At 52.5% G+C, this 23,271-nt stretch overlaps 1 protein-coding gene across 24 annotated transcripts in view; it reads right to left on the bottom strand.

The window, feature by feature from the left end:
• The window catches only part of Tacc2 (transforming acidic coiled-coil containing protein 2), a 176,474-nt gene that overhangs the window by 69,963 nt on the left and 83,240 nt on the right, over positions 1 to 23,271 (bottom strand). For 20 of the 24 annotated variants that reach the window (XM_048791321.1, XM_048791326.1, XM_048791323.1 and 17 more), the window contains one exon: positions 14,834 to 14,962. The exons of the other annotated variants lie outside the window; for them this stretch is intronic. In XM_048791321.1, coding sequence (XP_048647278.1) covers positions 14,834 to 14,962 — 129 coding nt within the window. The remainder of the gene's footprint in view (positions 1 to 14,833; positions 14,963 to 23,271) is intronic. 24 annotated transcript variants of the gene reach the window in all.

Here is a 23,271-nt window from a genome sequence, read left to right as displayed (position 1 = left end):
AAATTGTGACCAAAAGAAAAATAAAAATTAAGCTAAAAATGTCCAAAGCATTCAAAAACTTTCCCCAGTATACTGATTGAATACTTTCTAAAACTGTGGCCAAGGATGTCTGAATGGGCACGTTTAGGATTGCCACGCAAGGTGTTAGGATGGCTGGAGAGCTTCCTGGTGAGCAGACTTGCTGCATCTGGCATTTCGTATCCATGTCAAACTAAACACCAGACCATCAAAACTGCTTCCCAAGCCTCAACACCATGAAATTCCCAGGAAACATTGAGAAGGTTCACTTCTGCATTTACATGAAAATAACTAATGATTCTGTCAATCTCCAAGGGAAGGTAACTGTCAGAGGGTGGCCTGATGAGGCCTGCTCTGGAAAGCACCTCCGGGAAGCTGTCACTCACTGTCAACACTAGGTATCATTTGGTGGCAAGGATCCTGTAACCTGGTTTATCCAATCAGGATCCTTTAGCACTGGAGGGTTTGCTTCTCTATTAGTAAACAGATCTCTTGGGCTCCAGCTGTAGTTGGGGGTCCAAAGAACCTTACCATGAGGAACCGAAAAGCTCATAAACAACAATCTAGACTGTTAATATTTTGAGGAGGGCTGGGGCTATGGCTCAGAGGTAGTGACTTGACTGGCATGTGTGAGGCACTGGGTTTGATTCTCAGTACCACTTATAATCAGCACCACTTATAAATAAATAAAGTCCAGCAACAACTAAAAAAATTTTTTTTTTAAATATTTTGAAGAAAGGGACCCTTTTCCTAGGCACCTAGGGAAAGGCCTTCGGCCAAGTTGGTACTGGGGAAATGCATGGGGGGAAATGAGGAAACCCAACTAGAACCTGTCAAATAACTTTCATTTTGTATTTTGCATAACGTGCAAAATGACAGAGCCGTCAAAGTGTCCCTACCCTTAGTAGGTAGAGGTTTTGCAGCAATAACGAGAGGACTTTGAAAGGAGACCAGAGTTCAAATCCTGACTTCCCCCTCATGAGCTGTGTGGTCTCAAGCCAACTGCTTAACCGTACTGAGTCTCCACCTCCTCAGCTGGCCAAGGAGAAAGAGCAACCACTTTGCAAAGGTTTTGGGAAAATTAAACACCATCGATGAAAGCCCAGGACCAGGACCCTTTTTTGTAATAAAATTGTATTCCCTAAGTATAATAATATAAAGATAGTATAAAGGAAATAAGTCACAGTGCTTTTACTTAGAATCCAGCAACAACAAAACAATTATAATCCCAACAATCAAAAAGATACGACATAGCAACATATTACTTAGTGGATCACTGATGTTGAAAACATGGCCAAGAACCAGGGCTAAAACAAATAGAATGGGGGCACCTCTGAGGTCCATGCAACCCAGACCCATGTGTCACAAGTCTGTGTGACTTTCTTACAAAACCTCTCAGACCCTCCATTAGACTTTTTGGTGCTTAAATTACTTTTTTTTTTTTTTTTTGGTGCTGGAGATTAAACCCAGGGGTGCCTAACCCCTGAGTCACAGCCCCTGTGCTTTTTATTTTGAGACAGGGCCTCACTAAGTTGCCTAGCTAAATTGCTGAAGCTGGCCTTAAACTTGTGATCCTCCTGCCTCAGCCTCTGGAGTCTGGGGAATTATAGACATACTCCACTATGGCTGCCTTTTACCCACAATTTAGAACAAACTTGGCTATTTAGTAATTTAGCCTACAGAAAATACAAAGCTGAAGAAAACAGGGAGGGTAAAGGTTGTACCATTACTTGAATGTTTGTGCCCCCACCCCACTTATCTGTTGAAGCCCTGATCCCCCAGGGGATATATTGGAGGAAGAATCTGGGAGGAGACTGGGGTTAGATGGGGTGATGAGGTCCCCTCATAATGGGATTAATGCTCTTATAAAAAGAGAGTCAGGGGACCCCACCCCAACCTGATAAAAACATAGAAAAAAGGTGGCCACTTGCAAACCAGGAGGAGGGCAGCCCCCAAGAACCTGACTGGGCTGGCATCTTGACCTTGGACTTCCAATTTCCTGAACCATAGGAACAGCTGTTTTAGACAGCCAGGCTACAGCGATTTTGTTACAGCAGCCCAAACTAAGACACACTGCTTAGGATACATCACAGTAGCAAGAAGAACAGCTAACAAAATAGCAAAAGACAGAAAAACAATTGAATCAGACTAAGGAAATGCCAAACAGTAGCAATTCAGGCATCTGGGGGCCCTGCAGAGACACAGCCGCCCTGCCCTGGGCTATACACTTCCCACAACAAATGCTTTTACCACCAGCCTGTTTTGCTGTGTGTGTTTGGGGGGGGGGGGGCGCCAACCTCATCCCCAAATTCATTCCATAAGGGTTAAATCAGCGATTTGTACAATAGGAAGCAATTAGCATTCCAAAACTCACCCCCTTGTTCAAATGCATTAAGCCCCCACTTGGGCCAGGTTCTGACCAGGGCCAAGGCCATAGTCAGGGTCCTGGCCCCACAGACCCACAAGATCATTTATCTGGAAAATCCACACAGGTGGCTCTTTGCCCTCTGTTTCTCCCTGACCTTCACATGCCACTGCTCCTCCCTTCCTCACTACCCCACATCCAGCAAGGCCTCTACCCTGGTCACTCTGTGAAGGCTTCTCCAGCAGACCATGTCCTCTCCAGATCCGACAGGAGTGCCCACCACTTCTAAGCATGGACCTAATGAGACCGTTCCAAACAGCCCCTCTGCAAGCCTTGGGGCCACGGTGCACATGGTCTAGGGCCCTGAGGGTAGACCAAGGCCACACAGGGTTCCATGACAACTGTCCTGTTGTGTCCTGAGACAGCTAGAAACCTTGATAAACTAAGGGACGCCTCCCTCATTTCTGCAGCAATTAGTTGTTCAAGGTCTATTATGACACCTTCTCTGTGCCTGGCCTGTCTGCTCTGCTACTTACTGGCACACACCAGACACAGCAGCAAGCCCGGCAATCTCCTGTACCCACGAGATGAGCCTGGAAGGACTGCAAGGGACTGAGACACAAGAAAGAAACACTCGTGGTTTGAAACACAAATTTGCAGGGTCCACCTTGGCCTCTAGCCTCAGGTAAGTCTCCCGTTGCCATGACAGCCAGACTTTCCTAACACTATCAGGGGCCCCCAAGCTGCTAATTAGCCCAAGTGCATGCTAAAGGAAAATAGGTCAGATCGCAGACCCATCTGGAGGATGCCAGGATGTAAATACAGCTGGAGAGCAGGACTGGGCACAGTGCAGTTCCTCCAAGCCCTTGGCCTTCACCACCCAGCACAGCAAGGTGGGCAGCACAGTGCAGCTGGTCCTGGAGATGCGAAGGTTGCCCACTTCCAACTCTTCCCTGCACCTGCAGCCCCACAGGTCCAGCCCATGTCTCGCCACTGTGCCCAGCACTTTCCAAACAGCCATGCACTGCATTCCGCACGCTAAATTCAAGAGCTGGAAGCTGTGTGGCTGTAGGCTAGCCCACATGGACGGTGAGCAGGAGACCAGCACAGCAGCACAGCCATCAGGGAGAGAGCACCCAGCTGCCATCCAGAGCGCACTGCTGGGCTTTCCCGCCCAGGTTTTGCAGACCTCCCCTGCAAAAAGGGATACCTGCTCTTCTGACCTTCAGGATACTTGCTCTCATGTCACTCAGGCTTGCTCCAAAAGTTCCAAAAGCTGTCCACCACCCAGTTCTACCTCCTGGCCGTGGTCACTTGCCTCCTCCTGTGTTCCAACAAGGCAAAGGTGCTCACAGCTCCCCACTGCGCGGCTCCTCAACCCGGTGGCCCAGCTCCTGGCCAGCTCCATGCCCCTTCAGCAGACTGCTCTTCTCCCAGCTCCCTATATTTATGCTGGGGGGCTTCCTTGCCTTGTCAGTCACAGTTACCCGTGTGTCTGCATCCAGTGCTCCCCCTCTCCAGCCAAGCAGGCTGCCCTCCCACGAGCAGAGCTCTGTGGCTACACCCTGCAGAGGGCTGGGGCCAAATCTTCAGTCCTACCCTGAGAAAGGATGGAGGACCCGCGGGTTCCTCCATTACCAGGGCCACTGGTATTCTCTTCATCACTCACACACCAGCATGACACCTCACGCCACCCCAGGGAGTCTCGGGGGTTTTCTAGGGCTGAACACAAACTCAGGTGAAACTTATCCAGAAGGTTCTCTGGTTCCCTCCTTAAAAGGGCTGATTTACCACCTGTTTCCCTTACCGCCTGCTCCAGACTCCCACTAGAGACCTTTCAGAGTCCTTCACAGGCAAGGACAGCTCCACAGGCTGCTCCTCAGGGGAAACAACCTCTAATTCAGTTATGATAGAAGCTGAGCTCTGAGGATTTCACTGTTAGACCCAAAATGTGCCAGGAAAGAAATCAGTACAGATGAGACTCACTTTCCCTCTAAAATGAAGATAGTGTTCAGGACACAATCTTGATAGCTATAGGAAGGGAGGGAGGAGGGAAGAGAGGGAGGGAGGGAGGGAGGAAGGAAGAAGGTTGGCTGGCCCTGAGAATCCCAGGGCTATGCAAAAAGGAGTGGAGAAGTCACATCGCATAAAAAAAAAAAGCAGCAACACTAACACTCAGAAGAGGAGTCTCAGAACCCTCCTTTTGTTACCCAATTCCTTCAGCTCTTTTGAGATGGAAATGGTAGGTGGCACTCTGAGATAACTTTGTAGAAAATAGACCCTGCCTCATGTCAAAAAGGATATAACCTTGCCATCCAGGAGAGCAAAAAAAATAGGGGTAGAAAAGATGGGGGAGGCTAGTCCAGCAGGGCTTACCTGAGTTAGCCCTTGGAGTAGTCTGCAAGTCTGGTTCTGAGTTTCCCAACAGCCAGGCAAAAAGGGCAATAATCATGATCAATTATGCCATCCATAAAGTCCAGCAGGTTAACAAAAAAAAAAGGAACATTCCACCAGTAGCAGCTTTTCTTGTCACTGACATTCTTAATATGCTGCTTTACAGGTCCTCTGTCAGGGGCTGCGTGCATGCATGGATGATGCCTTCAACAATATCCTTCCCCAAGCCAGTACTCAATTTCATATGGATACCTCGGTGTGCACATCAGAAGCTCCTCAGCTCCCCCCACAATCAACATCAGAAAACTAGGAAGTTACTGGGGACGTATGTCCTGCACTGAGGGACCCCGCCATGCATGTCTCCATGGTAACAAGGTCACAGGTGGGGAAGCAAAGGGCAGCCTTTGGACAACGTCTGTCAACACACAGCTTCCTGAGTCTTCCCAGTTAGTCTCCGGCCGGCAGGACAAATGTACTATGCCACCAGCCACAGGACCAAGCCACAGCCTGACAGAAGATGCAGCATGTCATGAGGTCACCATGACAGATGGCTCAAAACCCATCTGGAGCCTGGAGAAATGGCAACCAGCTGAGGTGGACCAGGCAACAACTGAGGAAGAGAAGCCCCGCCCAGGGGTGGACTGCAGGTGGCCTCAAAGAGAAGAGTGAACACCCAAGGATGGACCCTCGGAGCTGCTCAGAGCCTCTGTGTGAGCAGCCAAGTCAAGGATGACGTGAGGAGAGGGCCACCCCGAGACTCCAGCAGGAAAGCACGAGCGGACCCCTCGCTCCCCCCAGCACAGCCCTAGCACTAACGCAGCTCAGGCCGACGTCTGTTCAACGTAAAGTCAAATCACGCTCATTTCCTTTGTCAAGGTCAAGTCTCATTTTCTCCACAATTAACCATAAAATGTGGACCCACGAAGCAGGCTCATTTGAGGCCGTCTTTCTCAGGTAACAGTTTTCTTCAGGTTTTGCCAGCCCTCCCTCCACCTTTTGGTCCCTAACTTCATAAACCAGGTCTAAGGTCATATGCAGAAACAAACAGGGTGGCCCAGAGCGGGCACTGGCCCAGAACAGCCCAACCTCCAAGTCAGGCTTCTGCTTAGAAATGAAGTCAAGCTCCACCCTAAACCTCTGAAGGCAGAACCAGTGGACTCACCTGCGCCAGGTCAGGGCTGCTGTCTAGGATCAAAAACGTAACCAGGGGGAGCCATGTCTCTTCTCGGGGCACTCTTTCCAGGAAGAACAACAGATAATCCCATAAACAATACAAGAAAAGGTTTTGGTTCTTGTTAAAAGAGCTTTAATATTGCGCTGGGATTGCAATGAATGTTGACGTGTTAGTCGACCAAGTTCCTCTAGAAGCTTAAGTTGACTGGTTTTAGAGGCTACTTTGTACTAGGAATAAAGGAGAACTCTTGGGGTGTAAACAGAGATGGGGTCTCCCAGCTGCCAAAATGGACGGCAAACTCGTTCCTCTGGCTGGACTGGAGGAGCGGGTGGAGAGCAGCCAGCCGGCCCATCTGTAGGAGCAGGAGTTCTCAGCGGCCCAGTGAGGTGCCACAGAGACGGAAGTGCTTCCCACAAGCACACGAACACAGCACAACCAGAAGCTCTGAACATCTTGGTCTCCCCTGTGGCAAGCGGACAGCAGGACGGCATGTACTTGGGGCTGCCCCTGCCGCAGGGTGGCAGCTGTTCATTTCGGCCATCCCTGTCAGCTGCTCTGGGGCAAATTTCTTCCTAGGCCTGGTGAGCCTGACACCAGCTGCCCTACTTGTGAGCAGGGCCATGAAAACCAGGCCCCGAGGCCCAAACTGCTGACTCCAGGCTTCACACAAATCCAGAGCGCCAGGCTGGAAAGAGCCGCCATGAGCATGTATTACAGCAGCCCGTCCCATCTGCAGGCAGAGGAGTGAATGAGTGGGTCGGGGGTGGGGGTGGGTGGGTGCACGCCTGCGTGTGTCTGCAACCAAGCCCTAAAAATATCTCCCTCTTTCCATAACCTTCCCAGAGGCCCTGTCTGTGATTCCCTCTGCACCCTGCCCACTCATGACTGCTGCAAGGAGCATCCGACTGTCTGAGGACAAGGGATTTTCCCCTGAATACTTGGATCTTTGCAAACTGACTTGTACACATGAAGACAATCTTTCTGTATTCAGAGCAACCCAAGTCCTGTGTCACCTTGCAGATCTAATGGAAATGTTGTGAGGGACACCCCAACACAGGCAAGAGCAGGTAGCCCATCAGCTTGCAGAAGCTGGCTCCATACAGAAGTTTGACCAAAAAAAAAAAAAAAGCACAGTATATTTATGTAACGTTTGTGTCTCTTTAAGTCATTAATCCAGGAAGACAAGAGGGATTCCTGCTTTAAGTGAACTTCCCACCAGGGAACAGACCCCAGCGTGGTGCAGCCCTTCATGCAGGAAGCAAGCAGTAAGCTCAGCTCCAGAAGGAAGTGTGGCCAGCAGTGGGCACATGGGAAGCCTCCAGGAACTGCCTGCCTGTGTGGATGGACAGATGGGCAGACAGACTGTACTCAGACACACAGGAAAGGCAGAGAGCAAACCCTTTCCAGCTGAGACTAGAGCTGAAGGAAACTCAATGAAGTAAATCCTAGGATGAGGCCTGACCCAGCCTCCAGAGCTCTAAGGAGACCCCTGCCATCACTCACCACGCCCAGACCCACACTCCGGCTCTGACCTCCACGTCCCCCAGGGCTTGGTTTGGTTTTGTGATGTTGGGGGAGGAAGGCAGGCTGGATACTCAGCAGCAAGGTCTGCATGGACTCTCTTCTTCAGACACCCCAGTCAAAAAGATGAGTAGACAATAGGGAAAATGCTTCACTCAGCTCCTTAGACTGGCCCCAAGAAGATCCTTGGGCCCTTGGGGCCTCGGTGTTCTCATCTGTGCAGAAGGGCTGATGATGACAGTACCTCCTCCACAACGGAGGTTGTCAAGTTTAAATGAGATAACACACGAACAACTTTTAGCACAGCAGGGCTAGACATACGGCAAGTGCTTGATACATGTTAGCCCCAGCTGCTTTGTGAAAAAGCAAGAAGTCACACCGGACTGGGGAGGACACCACGTCCCTGCTTTGCTGACTCTCCTCAGTCAGGCAGGAGAGTTCAAGGCTGGTAGGCTTCCTGGAGGAGGCACTGAGTGGCCCAACCAGAAGTTCTTTTACCACTGCTGAGCCCTCAGAGCTCAGCCAAGGGCCTGACCTCACGGGGCCTCAGTTTCCCCACCTATAAAATGGATACAGTAAAAGACCTGCCTGTCTGCTGTTATGGACATTAAAAGAGTGAAGCACACACTGAAGCCTCTCTCTCAGTGCCTGGCACACAGACGGCGCTCCACGAAGGCCGCCCACTGCGCCATGATACTCCAGGGCCAGGTGCCCACTCCCAGTCAGAGCCCATGAGGCCATCCCTGCCTGGCCCTTCCTTTCCCCACCCTTTTCTCCCAAAGGGCCACAGTTCCTATCCCAAGTCTCACCAAACAGCACCGCAACAACCAGCGTTCTGATCAGAGAGGAGGGCGGAGGGTGGCCCGGCCCGCACAACCAACCGCGTCCACCCAGGCAGACGTCTCAGCCTCTGCTGGCAGAAGTCCCGCAGGTACCACCTGCCAACCCAGGGACAAGGCTCTCCTGGAGATGAGGCAGTCAGTGCACTCGGAATGCTGCCAGGGTCTGAGTGATGCCGTTGCAGAACAGACTAGAACAGCCCAGAGCAGAAGAGCAGCACAGGAAACAACGGAAAAGTCACGCGTCCCACCTAGAAAGGGGGGCCAGCCAATCGCGTCCACGTGCGAGCAGCCCACGTGGACAGCCACAGCGCAGAACTCCCCGGGCTTGAGCAACGCGCCCCGGGCAGGCTGTGGGTCCTCTGATCCGGAAGACTTCCCTTTTCACTTGTTTTGTTTGCTTGTGTCTCTGTTTGTTTTAATGCCTCAAGATCAAAGCTGGGGTATTCCGTGCCTTAAAAAAAAAATCACTCTGCTTTTGCTCACTGGCTTTCTGAGAAAGGCAAGAAGGCCCGGGGTTCTGCACAGCCCCCAGGCGACCATGCTGGGTGGATCTGGACAAAGACTGGGAAGGCACTTGCGGGGGGACACGAGGTGGCATGACATCCCCAAAGAGACGGCGTCCTTTGCCTCTCAGCCCTGAAGAATGCACAGGGTCCCCATGCTGGGGGAGCACGTGGGGAATCCTCCCTGGGCAGCGAGCCTCAGCCCTGGGCAGCAAGGGGGGTGAATGCTAGCGCCAAGCTGAAGGCTTTGGTGACATGTCCCAGCAACCTCTGCCCAGAAACACAGCCCAACCTGGGAGTCATTGTCCTGCAGAGTCTCTATGATAGACAGCGTGGCCCATGTCTGCAGCGTCACCCCTGCCTCACCAGCACCGGCTGCAGGCCTGCACAGAGCAGGTGCTCCACGTGGCCCTCTGACCTCCAGCCTCCCGTCCAATCTACTGTCCTCCTTGCCACCAGAAACATTCCCCAAGGCTAAATTCCATGCTGCTTGAAAAGTGCAGATGAGTTTCCTTTAATTTCTTGGGACCCAGCAAATCTCCCAGCTTGGCTTCAAATCCCCCCAAATCTGAAGACCACCTACCACTCTGGTGCTAAGCTGCTGTTCTGCCCAGGAACTTGGTGCCCGCCTCCAGTCCCCCAGCTTCTCCCTGACCTGCTGCCTGCATCTGCTGGGCACTCCATAACCCAAGACCTGGCATATGCAGCTCCCTCCCTAAAGAACCTCTGCCCTTCTCCCTCAGCAAAGGGCTATTCATGCTGCAAAACCCAGTGGAGAGGCTGCTGCCTCCAGGAAGCCTTCCCAGCATCTCCAGGCAGAGACAGGTGCTCTCTTATCTTGGGTCTTTTGTCTTCAGCTCTGTTGGAGAGTGTACCCTGTCACAGTTATGCTCAAAACAGCTGTCTTCATCTCCTTTCCCCCAGTCTGTGATCAAATGTCTCTTCCTTTGCAAGCCAGGCGCTACTTGCTTCATAGACCTTTACTCTTCACAATGACCCTAGGAAATGGCTACTACTAGCCTCATTTTAAAGATGGATATGCTAAGGCTCAGAGTGATCAAGTAAGCTCGAAGGCCAAGGCAGGAGATCAAAAGATCAAGACCAGCTTCAGCAATTTATCGAGGCCTCAGCAATTTAGCAACATCCTGTCTCAAAATAAAACATAAAGAAAAGGGGCTGGGGGGATGTGGCTCAGTGGTTAAGCGCCCCTGGGTTCAACCCTTGGGGTAAATAAATAAATAGGCCAAAATGGGTCCAGCAGCCTGTTTCTCCATCTCTGTTCCTTCCCCTATGCCACGACACACACAGGGTGTGGCACAGGATCAACCAGGATGAATCTACCAAGTGGGTGGACAGATGAACCAAAAATGCAAACAAAGCATGAGAGAGCCAGGGAGCACTGCAGGTCGCCACTCACCCTTCCTGCACCAGCAAAAGGCAGCAGCACTTAGGCAGGAGGGGCCTGGGCCAAGCACACTCTGGCCTGAAAGCCCACCCTCCCAACTCCCAGGAGCACCTCTGTTCCGCTCCTCCTGTGAGGAGAGGGCCTGTTTCTCCATTCCCATTGGGCCATCTAGGACAGGGCCTGCCCCTGGCAGCTGGCATGTACTTGACTTGGAAGAAAAGCATCCCCCAAGGTGCATAAATAACATGCGGCCAGGGCTAACACTGGGCAGCTGTGCTGGACACAGAGTGGGCTTTTGGCCTCAGCTCCTCCCTTCAGGGTGCAAAGGGGCCCTACCCTCCCTGACTGCTCCAACCCCAGCACATCATCTGCTTCTCACTCAGCCACTCAGAGTCAGCTTCCCTTCCAGGCTGTTCCAGGGCCTCGGACTCCAAGAAGTGCTGCCAGCCCCAATTTTAGTCTCCTCCTGGGAGGTGGAAGAGTTGCAGGGCTGGGATCCTGAGCCCTGCTCTCTCCCATGCCTGTTCCCACCCAGATGAAGGAGGCACCTTCTATTTGACTCCTGGAGAGTGAGGCAGGTGCAGGACTTAATCCCAGAGACCCTCAGCCCCAGCAACCCAACCTCTTTTCCCTGGCAAGACAGGGAGAATCACCCAGACCCACGATGATTTGACTAGGATTTGCCCTGCTCCCAAACTCATGCAGAAGTTTAATTCCCAAAGCCATACATCAATGAATGAAGACAGTGGAAACTTAATACCACTATGATATTTAGAAGTGGGGTCTTTAGCCAGTGATTAGATTTAGATAACATCTCTAGAGCAGAGCCCCATGATTAAATCCTGGTGGCTTTACAAGAACAGGGACAGAGGACAAACACAGACTTGGACATGCACCTCCTTGACTCTTGCCAGACAATGCACTGTGGCTAGCTGCCATGAAGTGATGCTGTCAGGGGGACCCTTGCCAGAACCTGTACCATGCTGTTCGGACTTTCAGCCTCCAAACTGTAAGCTAAACAAGCCTCTTTATAAAGCTGGTCTGCCTCGGGTATTTCATTACAGTAACGAAAAGCAAACTAATAGAAGATTCCACCTATGAAATGAACTGCCGAGGCGGGAGCCAGCTGAGGAACTGCTGAATGTGAAGATGTGTGTTGTTTTTCAAGAGGTTCCTGTCGGTTCTCCCTCTCCCACCTGGGAAAAGCTCTCAAATCTTGGAGGAGTACTGTCAGAGAGATGGAAGCAATTTGGGGCAGGCTGCTCAAGGCAGGCAGGGACACTTACAGGAAGGCTGGCCAGCCAAGCCACAACCCCACCCACCCCCACAGGCTGCAGTTCGGGGCAGCATTTCTCAAGGGGTGCCATGCCCTGGGCCTCCTGCATCCGTAACAGGGAGCTGGCCTCCCCCTGCAGGGAGCTCGGCTGCCTCTCCCGGCTCATTTATTCCAAGTCTGTCCAGGTAGCCTCAGGCCAGGTTCCTAATTCCTAAGGGACCCTCCCTGTTCCCCACCAGGGAGAGTGGGAGGTCAGCTCTGAACTAGGATGGTGTCTTCTTGGATCGCGTGCCAGCACAAAAGGCTCTTTGCCACAAGCCCCTGAGGTCAGCTGTGGCCGTCTTGGTGTGAGCAAAACCTTCTCACTTGTGTTCCTGGAAGTTCTTCAGATCATCAGACTCCCTGGCCTCAGCCTCTCTCACCCGCCAAACAGCGATGGGTGGGCACTGGAGGAGACAGAAGGCCTGTTGGAAGCTCAGTCTCAGCAATCGATGTTCTCCTCCCTCCTCCCAGGACAGGCCCATTGCTTCAGGCAGGTTTGGGCTGCAGAAAGCAAAGCCCTCTCCTACTCTTCCCTTTCTCTCCCCCCAAGTCACATCTGTTCTCCCCAAGGCACGGGGCCTAATGACACTGATGGGTGTGTGAGGAAGGGGACTGTGAGAGCTTTTTCTGGAGAAAAGCTCTTTGCTCTGGGATTGCGTCAGTATTTCCAAGGCAGCCATGAGAAGCAGCAGGCGGCAGGAAGTGGCCCAGCAAGAACAGAGCATCTGTCCATCAGTAATAAGACGTGCCCTGGGCGTTCTCTGTCAAGACACCGGGTCTCACTGCCATGCTGCTCTCCTCCAAGCCAAAGAGGGAAGACAAAGCCACAGATGTGTGTGTGTGGGGGGAAACAGGAGGCAGCCTGTCCAGCAAGAGAAGCTGCAGGGAAACGGGAACCCAGGGACGGATCTCCACGTCACGCAATGCAGGACCTCTGACGCTGGGCCAGGTGGGTGAAGAACAACTTCCGTCTCCATGCAAGGAAATGCTCATCTGCTCACTGTTGAAAACGGCCCTGAAAACCTCCAGGGATGGGTCAGAGAGGAAGGGACACGATTTACTTGGACCCCTGGATCCAGGCCACAGTCCCCATGACCTAAAAACAGTGCCAAATGGAGTTGGAAGGCATGCTTTACTAGAGGTGACGGAGACACAGCTGTCCCGCGTCCTGCCCAGCCAGGCCAGGGCATGGAGCCTCAAGGCTTGGGGGCCTCTCAGTGCTGCAACCTCTCTGCCTTGGCAGGCAGCTTGTGAAGGTTTTAAAAATGCAAATCTGATCCCATCACTGTCCTGCCCGGGGCTTCGAGACACTCAAAAGAAAACCAACGGAGCCAACAGCCAAAGCTCAGCAATCTGCACAATAAAAGATGACAGTATTGGATTACAGCCCAAAGTATTAAATAAATACCCCAGAGTCCGAACTGATAAATAAATTATTGAATAAATTAATAAATGGGAGAGAAGAGACAAATCTGTGCAGAAGAATTCTAAATAATTCATGTAAATGTAACAGAGGCGGAGGGTAGCTGAAGCCCCAAGCCAAAGTAGGGGCTGCACCGTGACTCCCTCCAAAGACTGCAGATGGAAGGGAAGCCGGTGGAGACCCTGCAACACCACAGCACAGCCAAGGACACAGTCCCGTGATGGCAGGGTCCCTCGATGGGAGCAAAGAAAATGGCATTTTATCTCTGTAGTCTTTCTCTCCCAAAATCCATGTCCCCAGTCTAATCATGAGGAAAACATCCAGCAAGTTCCAATCAAGGGGCATCCTACCAAATGCCTAACACCCCAAAACTACCAAGGTCACCAGAACCAAGGGGAGTCTAAGAAGGGGATGTGCCATCTTGGAACAGAAAAAGAACGTGGTGGGAGGGGGATGCGGGAAGACTAAAATAAAAACTTAATAAACTAAGGAATTTGGTTAAAAATAAGGCATCAATATTGGTTCATAAATTATATCAAATTACCATACTATTATTACAGTGTTATCAGAGGAAGCTGTAGACATGGATAAATGGGAGCTTTCCATACCATCTTCTCGACTCTTCCATAAATTTAAATTGTACTTTCAAAATAATTTTATTAACAAAAAATTCTACCAAAGAGAACAAAAGATAAATCCCAATCCCCACCTGACCCTCTGCGCTGGCCCTCGGGGCCTGGCTTCCAGACCACCCTCCGCTTCCCCCAGTCTAGGCTCCAGCCTCACCCTGCATCTGTAGTGAGGGTCCCCTGGCCTGTCTTCTGTGTCCTCACTCATGCTGACAGTATCCGTTCTCTCCCCAGCATCCTCAGCTCATGTGTAGTTAAGCCCGCTCAGCCGACGTGTCCCCTGGAAGCCCTCCCCAGCACCTGGAATAAGTGCAGAGCCAGGTCCGTCCTCCAGCGAGACACACTTGTGCGTCCCACTCTAGCTGCTCACGCCATTCCTGTCCTCTCCAGTGGGTCGGGTGCCCCACAAGGGCAGGGTGGCGTGTGCCTTCTGATCTCTGTGTCCTGTCCCAAGCAGTGTCTGGCCCAGAATAGCCCGAGCTCCTGCGGCTACGCACTCATGTGTGTAAATGAACAGGACCCAGAGGCGGCCTGAGCAGAGCAGACTTGGCAAACCAATACCCAGGGTGCGACCACCGTGTCACCCTGTGTGAGAGGCAGGGAGCCTCAGCAGGTGACCTCAGCAAATGAGGACCTGGAGCAAGCAGGAACCACTCACATCCACTGGCTCCAGGGACGCGCTCTGCCCGACCGACTATCTGCATCAGGGAAAGTTCTGGAGGGCTGAATTCCTTTAGATTTCACCCAAAATCTATGCTAGCCCATGGATAAGTTTTTTCTTTTTTCTTTTAATTGAGGTATAACTTATAGTAAAATAGTAAAAGTCACTCTTTTTAGTCATAGTTGCCAAAATTTTGACAGTGATATAACCACCCCCACGATCAAGAGAGGATCTTTCCATCACTCTGAGATCCCTCTTCCCAGCCCTACCCTGGCCACCCTAATAGGGTTTCCATTCCTCAGAGCTTGGCCCTTTCCAGAACACGGTGTAACTGGAATTCTACAGAAGGAACGTCACGCACACACTACTGGTCCTGCCTCTGCAGTCCCCTGACTCACACGGCGCCTCCCACGGTCACATAAAGAGCTGGCCTGAGATCAGCTGCGGCCCAGAAGACCAAAGACACAGGCTCACAGGGCCCAACCACCGCTCTTGCTGATATGGCCTGACCCATGCCCAGGGCCGAGCTCCAGGACCCTGGCCTCCAGGATGGCTGCTGCGAAGGGGTTTTGCACAGTACCTGCTTGCGTTCTTGGCCAGATCCTGGCAGGAGGAAACTTCTACCCCATGGCCAGCTGAGGCAGAAGGCAAAACTGTGTGGTCTGAGGCCAGGGGAGCAAGACCCGCATGGGCAGCAGCTGGGGAGGTGCTGGGGACACAATGGAAGGATTATTCCAAATGGAACTTGGCTCATTAACGGCACATTCATCAGGCCCCACTCACCCCACCCAAGCCACCCCACACACTGCATGGACTATTTAAAGACCCAGTGCACTGCTTCCCTGGTCTCCCCACCAGGGCCTCCACATACATGGTAGAGGCTGTGACCTCCAGTGCCAGGCCAGGGCCTCAAGTTCCCCCCTCCTCAGGCTCCAGGAAAACCGGGGCCTCACTAACAGCTCAGGTGTTCGGACCCTCTGTGTGAGTTTTCTTGTTTGACTTTTCTTTGGAGGAGAGGATTTTTTGTGTGATAATTTATCATAATTGTGTACAGGCAATAAAACTCTGAATTGAGAACTACAACATAACTTTGCAAACTCTCCAGGATTTGCCCCCCAAAATCTGAGGCTGAGAAAAGTACAGCTGAAAAGGCTGACAAAAGGACTCAGGGCTCCCTCCCTGGCTCCTCAGCGGAGATGGCCACAGCCAGGGCCTTGTGTGTTGGGTCAGCGCCCTCTCCTGGACGTCCAAGGGAACTCCAGCATGCTGGGGCCTCCTTGGGAAACTCTGGGAAGACAATCCCCAAAACCAAGAGGCAGAGTCCTGGAGCTCAAAACAGGTGCTGATCTTCCCCTTTGGCATAAGCAGGAGTAGCACTGCCATCTGCAGCCCGGGAACAGACTTGGGCGATGCCTCCCCAGTCTCCGCAGACCTCCAGGGCTCTGTCCCGAGAGCGCTGGCCTACAGGGCCTCTCAGCGGGGGCCGGGCTGAAATTCCATGACTCAGTTCTGAGGTCTTGAAACCAAACCCAGCCTGAGGTGGCAGCTGGGGTTTGAGGTTTCACAGCCCTTGTGGGGCAGGGTCATTTCTTCCCCCAGGGGCAAATACCCACAGGAGCGTGGGTTTCTGTGTCACCAAGTCCTGCTCATTCCCAGCTTCTCGGGCTCCACTGAGGCTGGCACCTTGGCCTGGAGGACAACGTCCACAGGCACCTACCCCTCACACCCTGGAGGAGACTTCTCAGTCTCGCCCAGTCCCTGCCAGGCTCAGCAGGTAGGATCAGCCCCTCACTGCCCTCACCCCTGGGTGTGCCTGAAGTGATGGGCCCAGCCGTGTCACGTCCAACGTGCCTACTTTCTAAAGAGTCTGCCCCGGTCATGAGCCCACAATCCTCCTCAGGGACAGGTCCTTATGTCTGTCCTACCCTGGGGAGACCAACCTGTGAGCTCTGGGTACACAGGGGCCATGTCTCTTATCCTCCCCATCCAGCTGGGCCACCCACAGGGAGCACCAGCACAGACAGCCTGGGAGTATCCCACTGGCTGTGCCCAAGGGTCACGAGTGCAGACTGAGCTCGAGTCCACCCTGTTGGCTCCTCGGGGCCCCATGGCAACGGACAGAAAAACAAGAGTCAGACAATAGAGATCCCTGGAGGCCAGAGTGCCAGGCCACAGTGGAGAGAAGTGACAAGGAGTGTTGGAAAGACACAGGCGAAGTCATAACATGGGTTTATAGGTGGAGCAACACCTGGGTCATCCAATTCTTATTTGTCTACCACGTGGACAGGGATTAAAATAATTTTGTAAAAAAAAGACACAAAATGAATAATATGGACTCCTTGAGCTGTTTAAACTCTTAAGAGAGACACCTTCACACTCAGGAAGCCCCTTTATGATATTCCCTCAACCCACGTTCCTAGTCGGTGAAGAGGCCACTTACAAACACAAAGCGCGTGTCTAAGACACAGGCTCTCAAGGACGTTCAGCTGCTTCCTCCGCACAACACATCCCACTAAGAGATAATTTAATACACACCGAGGAAAGGTATACTGCTTGCAGTTCTGTTATTAAAAGTGTGTGTGTGTGTGTGTGTGTGTGTTTGTTGGGACTGAACCCGGGGCGCTCTATCACTGAGCTACACCTCCAGCCCCTTTAATTTTTGAGACAGGGTCTCGTAAATCGCCCAGGCTGGCCTTGGATTTGCAAGCCTCCTGCTTCACCCTCCAGAGTCGCTGGGATTACAGGCGTGCATCACGGCTCCTGGTTATCAAACTGTAAGGAAAAATCTATTTTGGAAATGCTCCAGCTGGGTGGCCCCAGGACAGTCCACAGCCTGGGACCCCCCAGGGATACCCCCAAACTACAGTCCACTGCAGCCAACCTGAGAAGGCCCCGGGGCAGCACCATGGAGGCTCACTCGGCACCCAGCTCAGTGTCCTGGAGCTCCTGGCTGTCCTCAAAGCCAGTTCTGTTCCCCAGGCCACCCCAAGCTCACTCCTCCCTTCCCTCGGTTGGCTCTGAACCACCAGGCCACACCCTTCCTGCCCTGGCCTGGTCCCATCAGCCAAAGGCACCAAACAAGTGACTCAACAGCTTGATTAAGAACGGTGCCTCCCTCCACCTTCCCTTCCAGCTCATCCCCACCAGCCAGGAGGTCGGGCCCCCTTAGGAAAATGAGCGATCACCACCCAGCCTAGCACAGACACCCAGGCCGCCTCCAGGTCCCAACAGGGACCCTCCTCCTCCAATCTTCCCATTTCCTGGAAATCAGGATGGTCAGCCTCCTCCGCTTTCTCTTGCCCCAGGCCCCTTCATCGCCTCTTCCTGCTGACTCACCTCCTTTTTCCGGGATCTGCCTCTCTGGCCGGCCACCTCTGCTGCCCCAGATCCTCACCCTCTGGGAGCAGAACTCCTGGGACATCCGGCTATGCCTGCCTCTAGTTCTGTCCCTTCAGATCCATGTCCCCACAGCACAGAACGACCCAACTCAAGCAGGTCCACTCCTTGCATAAAACCTGCCCCAACTTTTCAAGGCCTTTGAACTGCAGAAGCAGACCCCAGCCAGCAGTGGGCTCCCCAGGTGGCTCTGAACCACCCCCAGGCCCAGAGCCACCACCCCCTGCTCCAACTTAGCTAAGCAGTGAGGCCCCTGGACACTCTGAGCAGGGCCTTGGCTCCACAGACCCTCCACCTAGAAGGCGTCTGCCTCCCTCCTCAGGCGCCTCCCAAACACGGACTCTCTCCCCTGACAGGGGAACAGCATCCACCAGGCACACCAGGCCAGGTGGCCCCCAACCTCTGGGCATCCATGGGTGTCCCATGAAGGTGTCCTTTCTTCTGCTAGACTAGGAGCAGGAACAAGCCCAGTTCTGCCCATAGGTCTCCAGCCCCCAGGAGGGAGCCTGGCCCCAATACAGTGCTCCAAACCTGAGGCCTTCCCTCCCTCCCTCCCTCCCAGGCTCCCCAACCTTGGGGCAACTGACTGTCCTCTGGGAATGTCAGAGTCAAGTGTAGAGGCTGGGCCAGCAACATGCTTTCCAGGCAAAATGGTTGCAGGTGAAAACCAAGGGAAAATGCTGGGCTCATCTTCTAAAGGCACCAAGATTTCAAGAGAGAAACGGCAGAGGGTTGAACCAGGAGCAGGGCCCTTCTGAGAGCAGCACACTGGGCAGCCCCAGGCTACACATCCAGGAAGCCAGCCTAGACCTGGACCAAAGAAGAGGGGAAATGGGTCCCTCTCACTGCCCTGAGCTGCCAGAGGGCTCAGCTTCCCTGCAGAGACAGGAAGGTGGTAACGTTCTTGTCACTGATTCCGGTCACCTCCTGTCTCTGCCTTCGTCCCCATGACCGGCAGTGACTGTCTTGAAGACACTGTTCTCAGGAAGGTGAGGCCTTCATGTCTTAAACACAATGTCCTCTGTAGAACTTCCAGGACCCTTGCCACATCCAGCACAAAGCACAAGAGGTGGGGTCCTCACCCTCTGCATCCCATGTCACCTCTACAAGTGGTCCTCCTGTCCTCCGAAAATGGGCCTGTCTAGTTGTGAGTGTCCTGATCCCCTGTCCCATTTGAGGGTCTCACCAACACTTTTCAATTCTCCTGGAACAAGTCAAAGCTGAATTCAAATTCACGTAGAATGTTTGCGTGTTTGGGAGGTGAAGGGGATGCAAATTTCATTCCAACTTTCCCCCTTTTTTCGCGACACAGATGACAAACAGAGACCACCCAAAGCACCATCCTTTCAGCAGACAGGCATGATCTGTCCATCAGGGTCTTCTTTCCGGTTAAGCCCAGCTGGACCAGACTCCGGAATCCTTCTCCGCATGCATTGCTGCAGAGCCACTGTGCTGTCCCTGAATCATGCCTTGCCATGGTCCTCACGAACAACGACTGGTCCCAACGGCCATTCAGCACAGTCCCCACCCACAGAAAACAGAGACTGACTTCCAGGGCTTGCACCGAGTCCAGCTACACTGAGACACTGTCAGCAATGCGTGTGCCTTGAGTCCCTGTTCAGGGTGTTTAAGTCCTTGGCAGAATGCCCACTGAACTGATAGCAAATTTGATTTCACAGATCAGCTGGAGTTGCCAAATTAAGCCCCTGTCCAAGAACAAATACCAGAGCGGCCCAGGCTGTCACAGGAGGGTGATAACAGCCCCCCAGGTGCGAGCTGAACGTATCACGTCCTGCCAGGCCAGGCCAGCCTGGTGCAGCATCTTATCTCCAGCTCACAGCACCATCTGGAAGGCATTGAGCACAACAGCCCTGCCTCACAGCCCTCTTGACTTCTTGTTCTTCAATCCCCACATGTGCAGATCACGTAACGGGCAGGCATCAGCGCCCAAGTCAGCCAGACTGAAAGGGAGAGCAGGCTGGAAGGAGGGATGGGCTCTGGAATGGCTGGTTTGGAGAGCACTGGACAGTCGTTCTGAGGCCCGAGATTTGATTACGCAAGTCCCAGCAACTGGAGACAGGGCAAGCACCTCTAAGCCACGCTACCAGAATGCTCCAGAGCCCTACTCAGAGGGTGCTGAGAGAGGCCTGTAAATTGGCTGGAAGCTCAGAGGCAAGCACATCCAGATATTTCCAGTCACCAGCTAGATGCACCAGCATGTGAGCACCAGCAGCCCCCAGAGCATGGGAACAGCCCCAAATAGACTGAACTGCTAATCTCCAGCTCAGAGGGTGGGGGGTAGGGGGGCGTGGCTCTTGCACAGTTAACCCTGAACTGGCTGGTCAGTTCTTCCCTGGTACTTTCCTTATCCTCTTTCCCTTCCCAGACTGAGTCTGTGTTCAGAGGAGAAAAATTATTATTATTTTTTTTTTAAGTTTGGCCCAAGTGGGACTTGGCAGGAAGGAAAATATTAACTAGGGGAAGAGTCATAAACACCATCCCAAAACTATAGCAGAGGCTTTGGTCTGGGTTGGAACATCTGGGTCACAAATTCCCACTATCCCCTCATCGCTAGCAGCTCCTGAGGCGCTCAGCCCAGGTGCAAAATCTCCTCACGTGCTCTGAGCACCCCAGGGTAACAGGCCCAGGTTACAGATGGTGGAGGCATGAGATAAAGAGAAGGAAAGGAAGCTGAGCTCAGAGATACCAGGCCATGTTCTCATAGAGCCAAAACCCACCTGCACAGATAACGCAGGCCAAGAACCAGGAGAAGAACAAAACCCTGCGTTCACCTGAATGATGTGAAACTGTCCAAATCTGACAACTGCCAAAGTGGCAATTCACACGGTTCCGCCTGATAGCAGCCAAACGCTGGAAATGCAAAGGTTCTAAATGAATCTACAGAGCACCCCATTTACTAGGCACACTGTGCGCTGCTTGTGTAGATCTGACTCATGAACATCAAAGCAGCTTTGAAATAGCACAAAGGAGCCATTTGGTGGTGCATGCCTGCAATCCCAGAGGCTTGGGAGGCTGAGGCAGGAGGATCAAGAGTTCAAAGCCAGCTTTAGCAACTCACCGAGGCCCTAAGCAACTCAGCAAGACCCTGTCCCTGAATAAAATATTAAAAAAGGACTAGGGATGTGGCTCAGCGGCTGAGAGCCCCTCTGTTCAATCCCTGATTACCCCCCCGCAAAAAAAAAAACAAAAAACAAAAAACTACAAAGAAATTCTGTTAACAGAATTGGGTAATCCCTCTTCTAAATTAAAAAAAAAAAAAGAAAGAAAGAAAGAAATTCTCCATTTTATGCTTCCGTTTTCAATCTAGTGTCTGCTTAAATAAAAATTCCACAAAGCTTCATGGTGGCGGAGCCCCCTTAGGCAACAGCTTGCTGGGGAGGTGGCTCAGCGGTAGAGCACTTGCCTAGCATGCACAAGGCTAGAGCTCAAAGATAAAAAAAAATCCTGTGCAAACAGCAAAATGATTTAGGAACAAAAGGAAAAACAGAAGCTTTACGTCTTGCACCTTCTAAAAGTGTGAAGCTCTGCTTCTGTGTTTGGAAATGCTCGAGTAAGTCAGTCGAGGATGCTGAGCAGGAGCTCGAGGCTCCCTGGCTGTGGCTGCTTTGTTTGAAATCAGAGAGCAGGAGCATCTGCCACCAACTGCTGATGCAGCCGCCTGGAGTCCTGCCAGCTGTGAACAGGGTGAGATGGCTCCCCCCCCCCCCCCCGCAGTGGAGCTCTGCTGGGGGTGCGAGACCAGCAGCACAGACGTCCCTAGGAACTGTCAGCAATGCAGAGTCCTGGGCAGCTCCTCAGGCTCTGCAGCAGAGGCTCAGCTCAGGGTGGGGTAGCAATCTGGTTGTCCCCAGGTCATTCTGATGCACACTAAAGCTGGACCCACGGACATGAGTGGTGAGTAGGCAAACAGTTTTCCAGCTGTGTCGATGGGAATCCTCAAGGTCACCTGGGTCTCTGACAATGGGGAAGAGCATGGGAGATTTCTGGATGTGACCAGAGCTCCCATTTCAATCTGTCTGATCAACAGTGGTACAGCTCGAAGGTTTCATTCCGAAATTCATTCTGGTTTTCATCATAGATGAGAGTACAAATGCCCATGGGCAAGCGAGTCATTAGTAGAATGTTCTAGAATACCTGGGCCCCAGGGATGCCAAAGCAAAATGGAAGCACAACTAGCCCAGGCCCTGCAGGGGCCCTTCCTAAGTGCGAGCAGGTGGGAGTTCTCCAGAGGCTTTAATAAGAGAAACACCCCAGACAGAGGTGACTTCTCCCTTTTTTACTATTTAGAGAGAAAGCTCTAGGAATGTAGAATGAGCAGGACAGAGGCCTGCTCTGTTTTTCTCTTAGTTGGCTTAAAGCAAAAGCTTCTGCCCCATCTTTTACATAACTTTTTAAGAACACATTGAAAGATTTTTAATTAGCCAGGTATGGTGGTGCACGCCTGTAATCCCAGCAGCTCCAGGAGGCTAAGGCAGGAGGATCTCAAGTTCAAACCCAGCCTCAGCAACTTAGCAAGGCCCTAAGCAACTCCATGAGACCCTGTCTCTGAATAAAATACAAAACAGGGCTGGGGATGTGGCTCAGTGGTTAAGTGCTCCTGAGTTCAATCCCTGGCACCAAAAAAACCAAAAGTTTTTAATTAAACTTTCTAATTTGAAGTACCAACCCTGTTCTGGGGAGACAAAGGATTGTGACAGTCCAGTTTTCCTCCCCTCCCCTCCCTATCCCATCCTCTCCCAAGTCCTACTCTCAGCAGGAGAGGGAGGAGGGGTCCTTGGGTGGGGGAGGCAGGGACACTTCTGAGGTGAAAACTGTCACCACTGCACCCCCAGAAGGTCCCCTCCTCCACTCTGACAGATCCGCAGGAGGTCTGTTGCTTCTTGCTGTACTTGATAAAGTCTGTGGACCTGAATCTGCCAACACTAAACCTTGGCTCTCGGGGCTCCTCGTCCTCAAGGACAAGGTTGGTCCCCGAGAGCCTCTGACACAACACTTGAGTCAGCCAACCTATCAACAGTGAGCTTGTGTGTGCATTTCCCTTTCAAGGTGTCCTAGGGTCGGTAACCTGGAGCTCACGCCAACTGCACCCCGACTAGGCCAGAGCAGAGCTTGCCTATCATGCGTCTTCTCCCATGGGCACGTCACCCACGGCCTTCTTGCACATAGGACAGCACTGGGACACCGAAACAAACAGCGACACCACCAACAATAGCACAGGAACTGCCAGCGACCTGTGAAAAGGACTCTTGCTCACAGAAAGGCCAAATGTGGTGAAGACAGCCAGCGGGGCCTCGTCCGACCTCGGCTGAGAACACGTGTGCCATGCGACCCCGATTTTCACCACTCGGCAGGTGTCTGCACGAGACTGAGGAAGAGCTTCTGACTCTGGGGTTAGAAGCAAATCTCTGCGAGCCAGTTCACAAATGTGGAACTGAATGAGGAGGATGGATTTCGTGGAGCCCTGGGGGGACCCAAGTGAGACCAGCCAAGCCCTGCTCCTACCAGAACTGCCTCTTTCCCACTGACCCACTGAGAACAGCCGGACGATCTGATTGGATAAATGCTTGCTTCTCTGTCCTCCCCAGGTTTGTAGCGGTCACC

This window comes from Marmota marmota, unplaced genomic scaffold, assembly GCF_001458135.2.
Source record: "Marmota marmota marmota unplaced genomic scaffold, marMar, whole genome shotgun sequence".
NCBI lineage: Eukaryota > Metazoa > Chordata > Mammalia > Rodentia > Sciuridae > Marmota > Marmota marmota.
The sequence above is the reverse complement of the archived record's forward strand: the minus strand, read 5'-3'. Positions and strand labels throughout refer to the sequence as shown.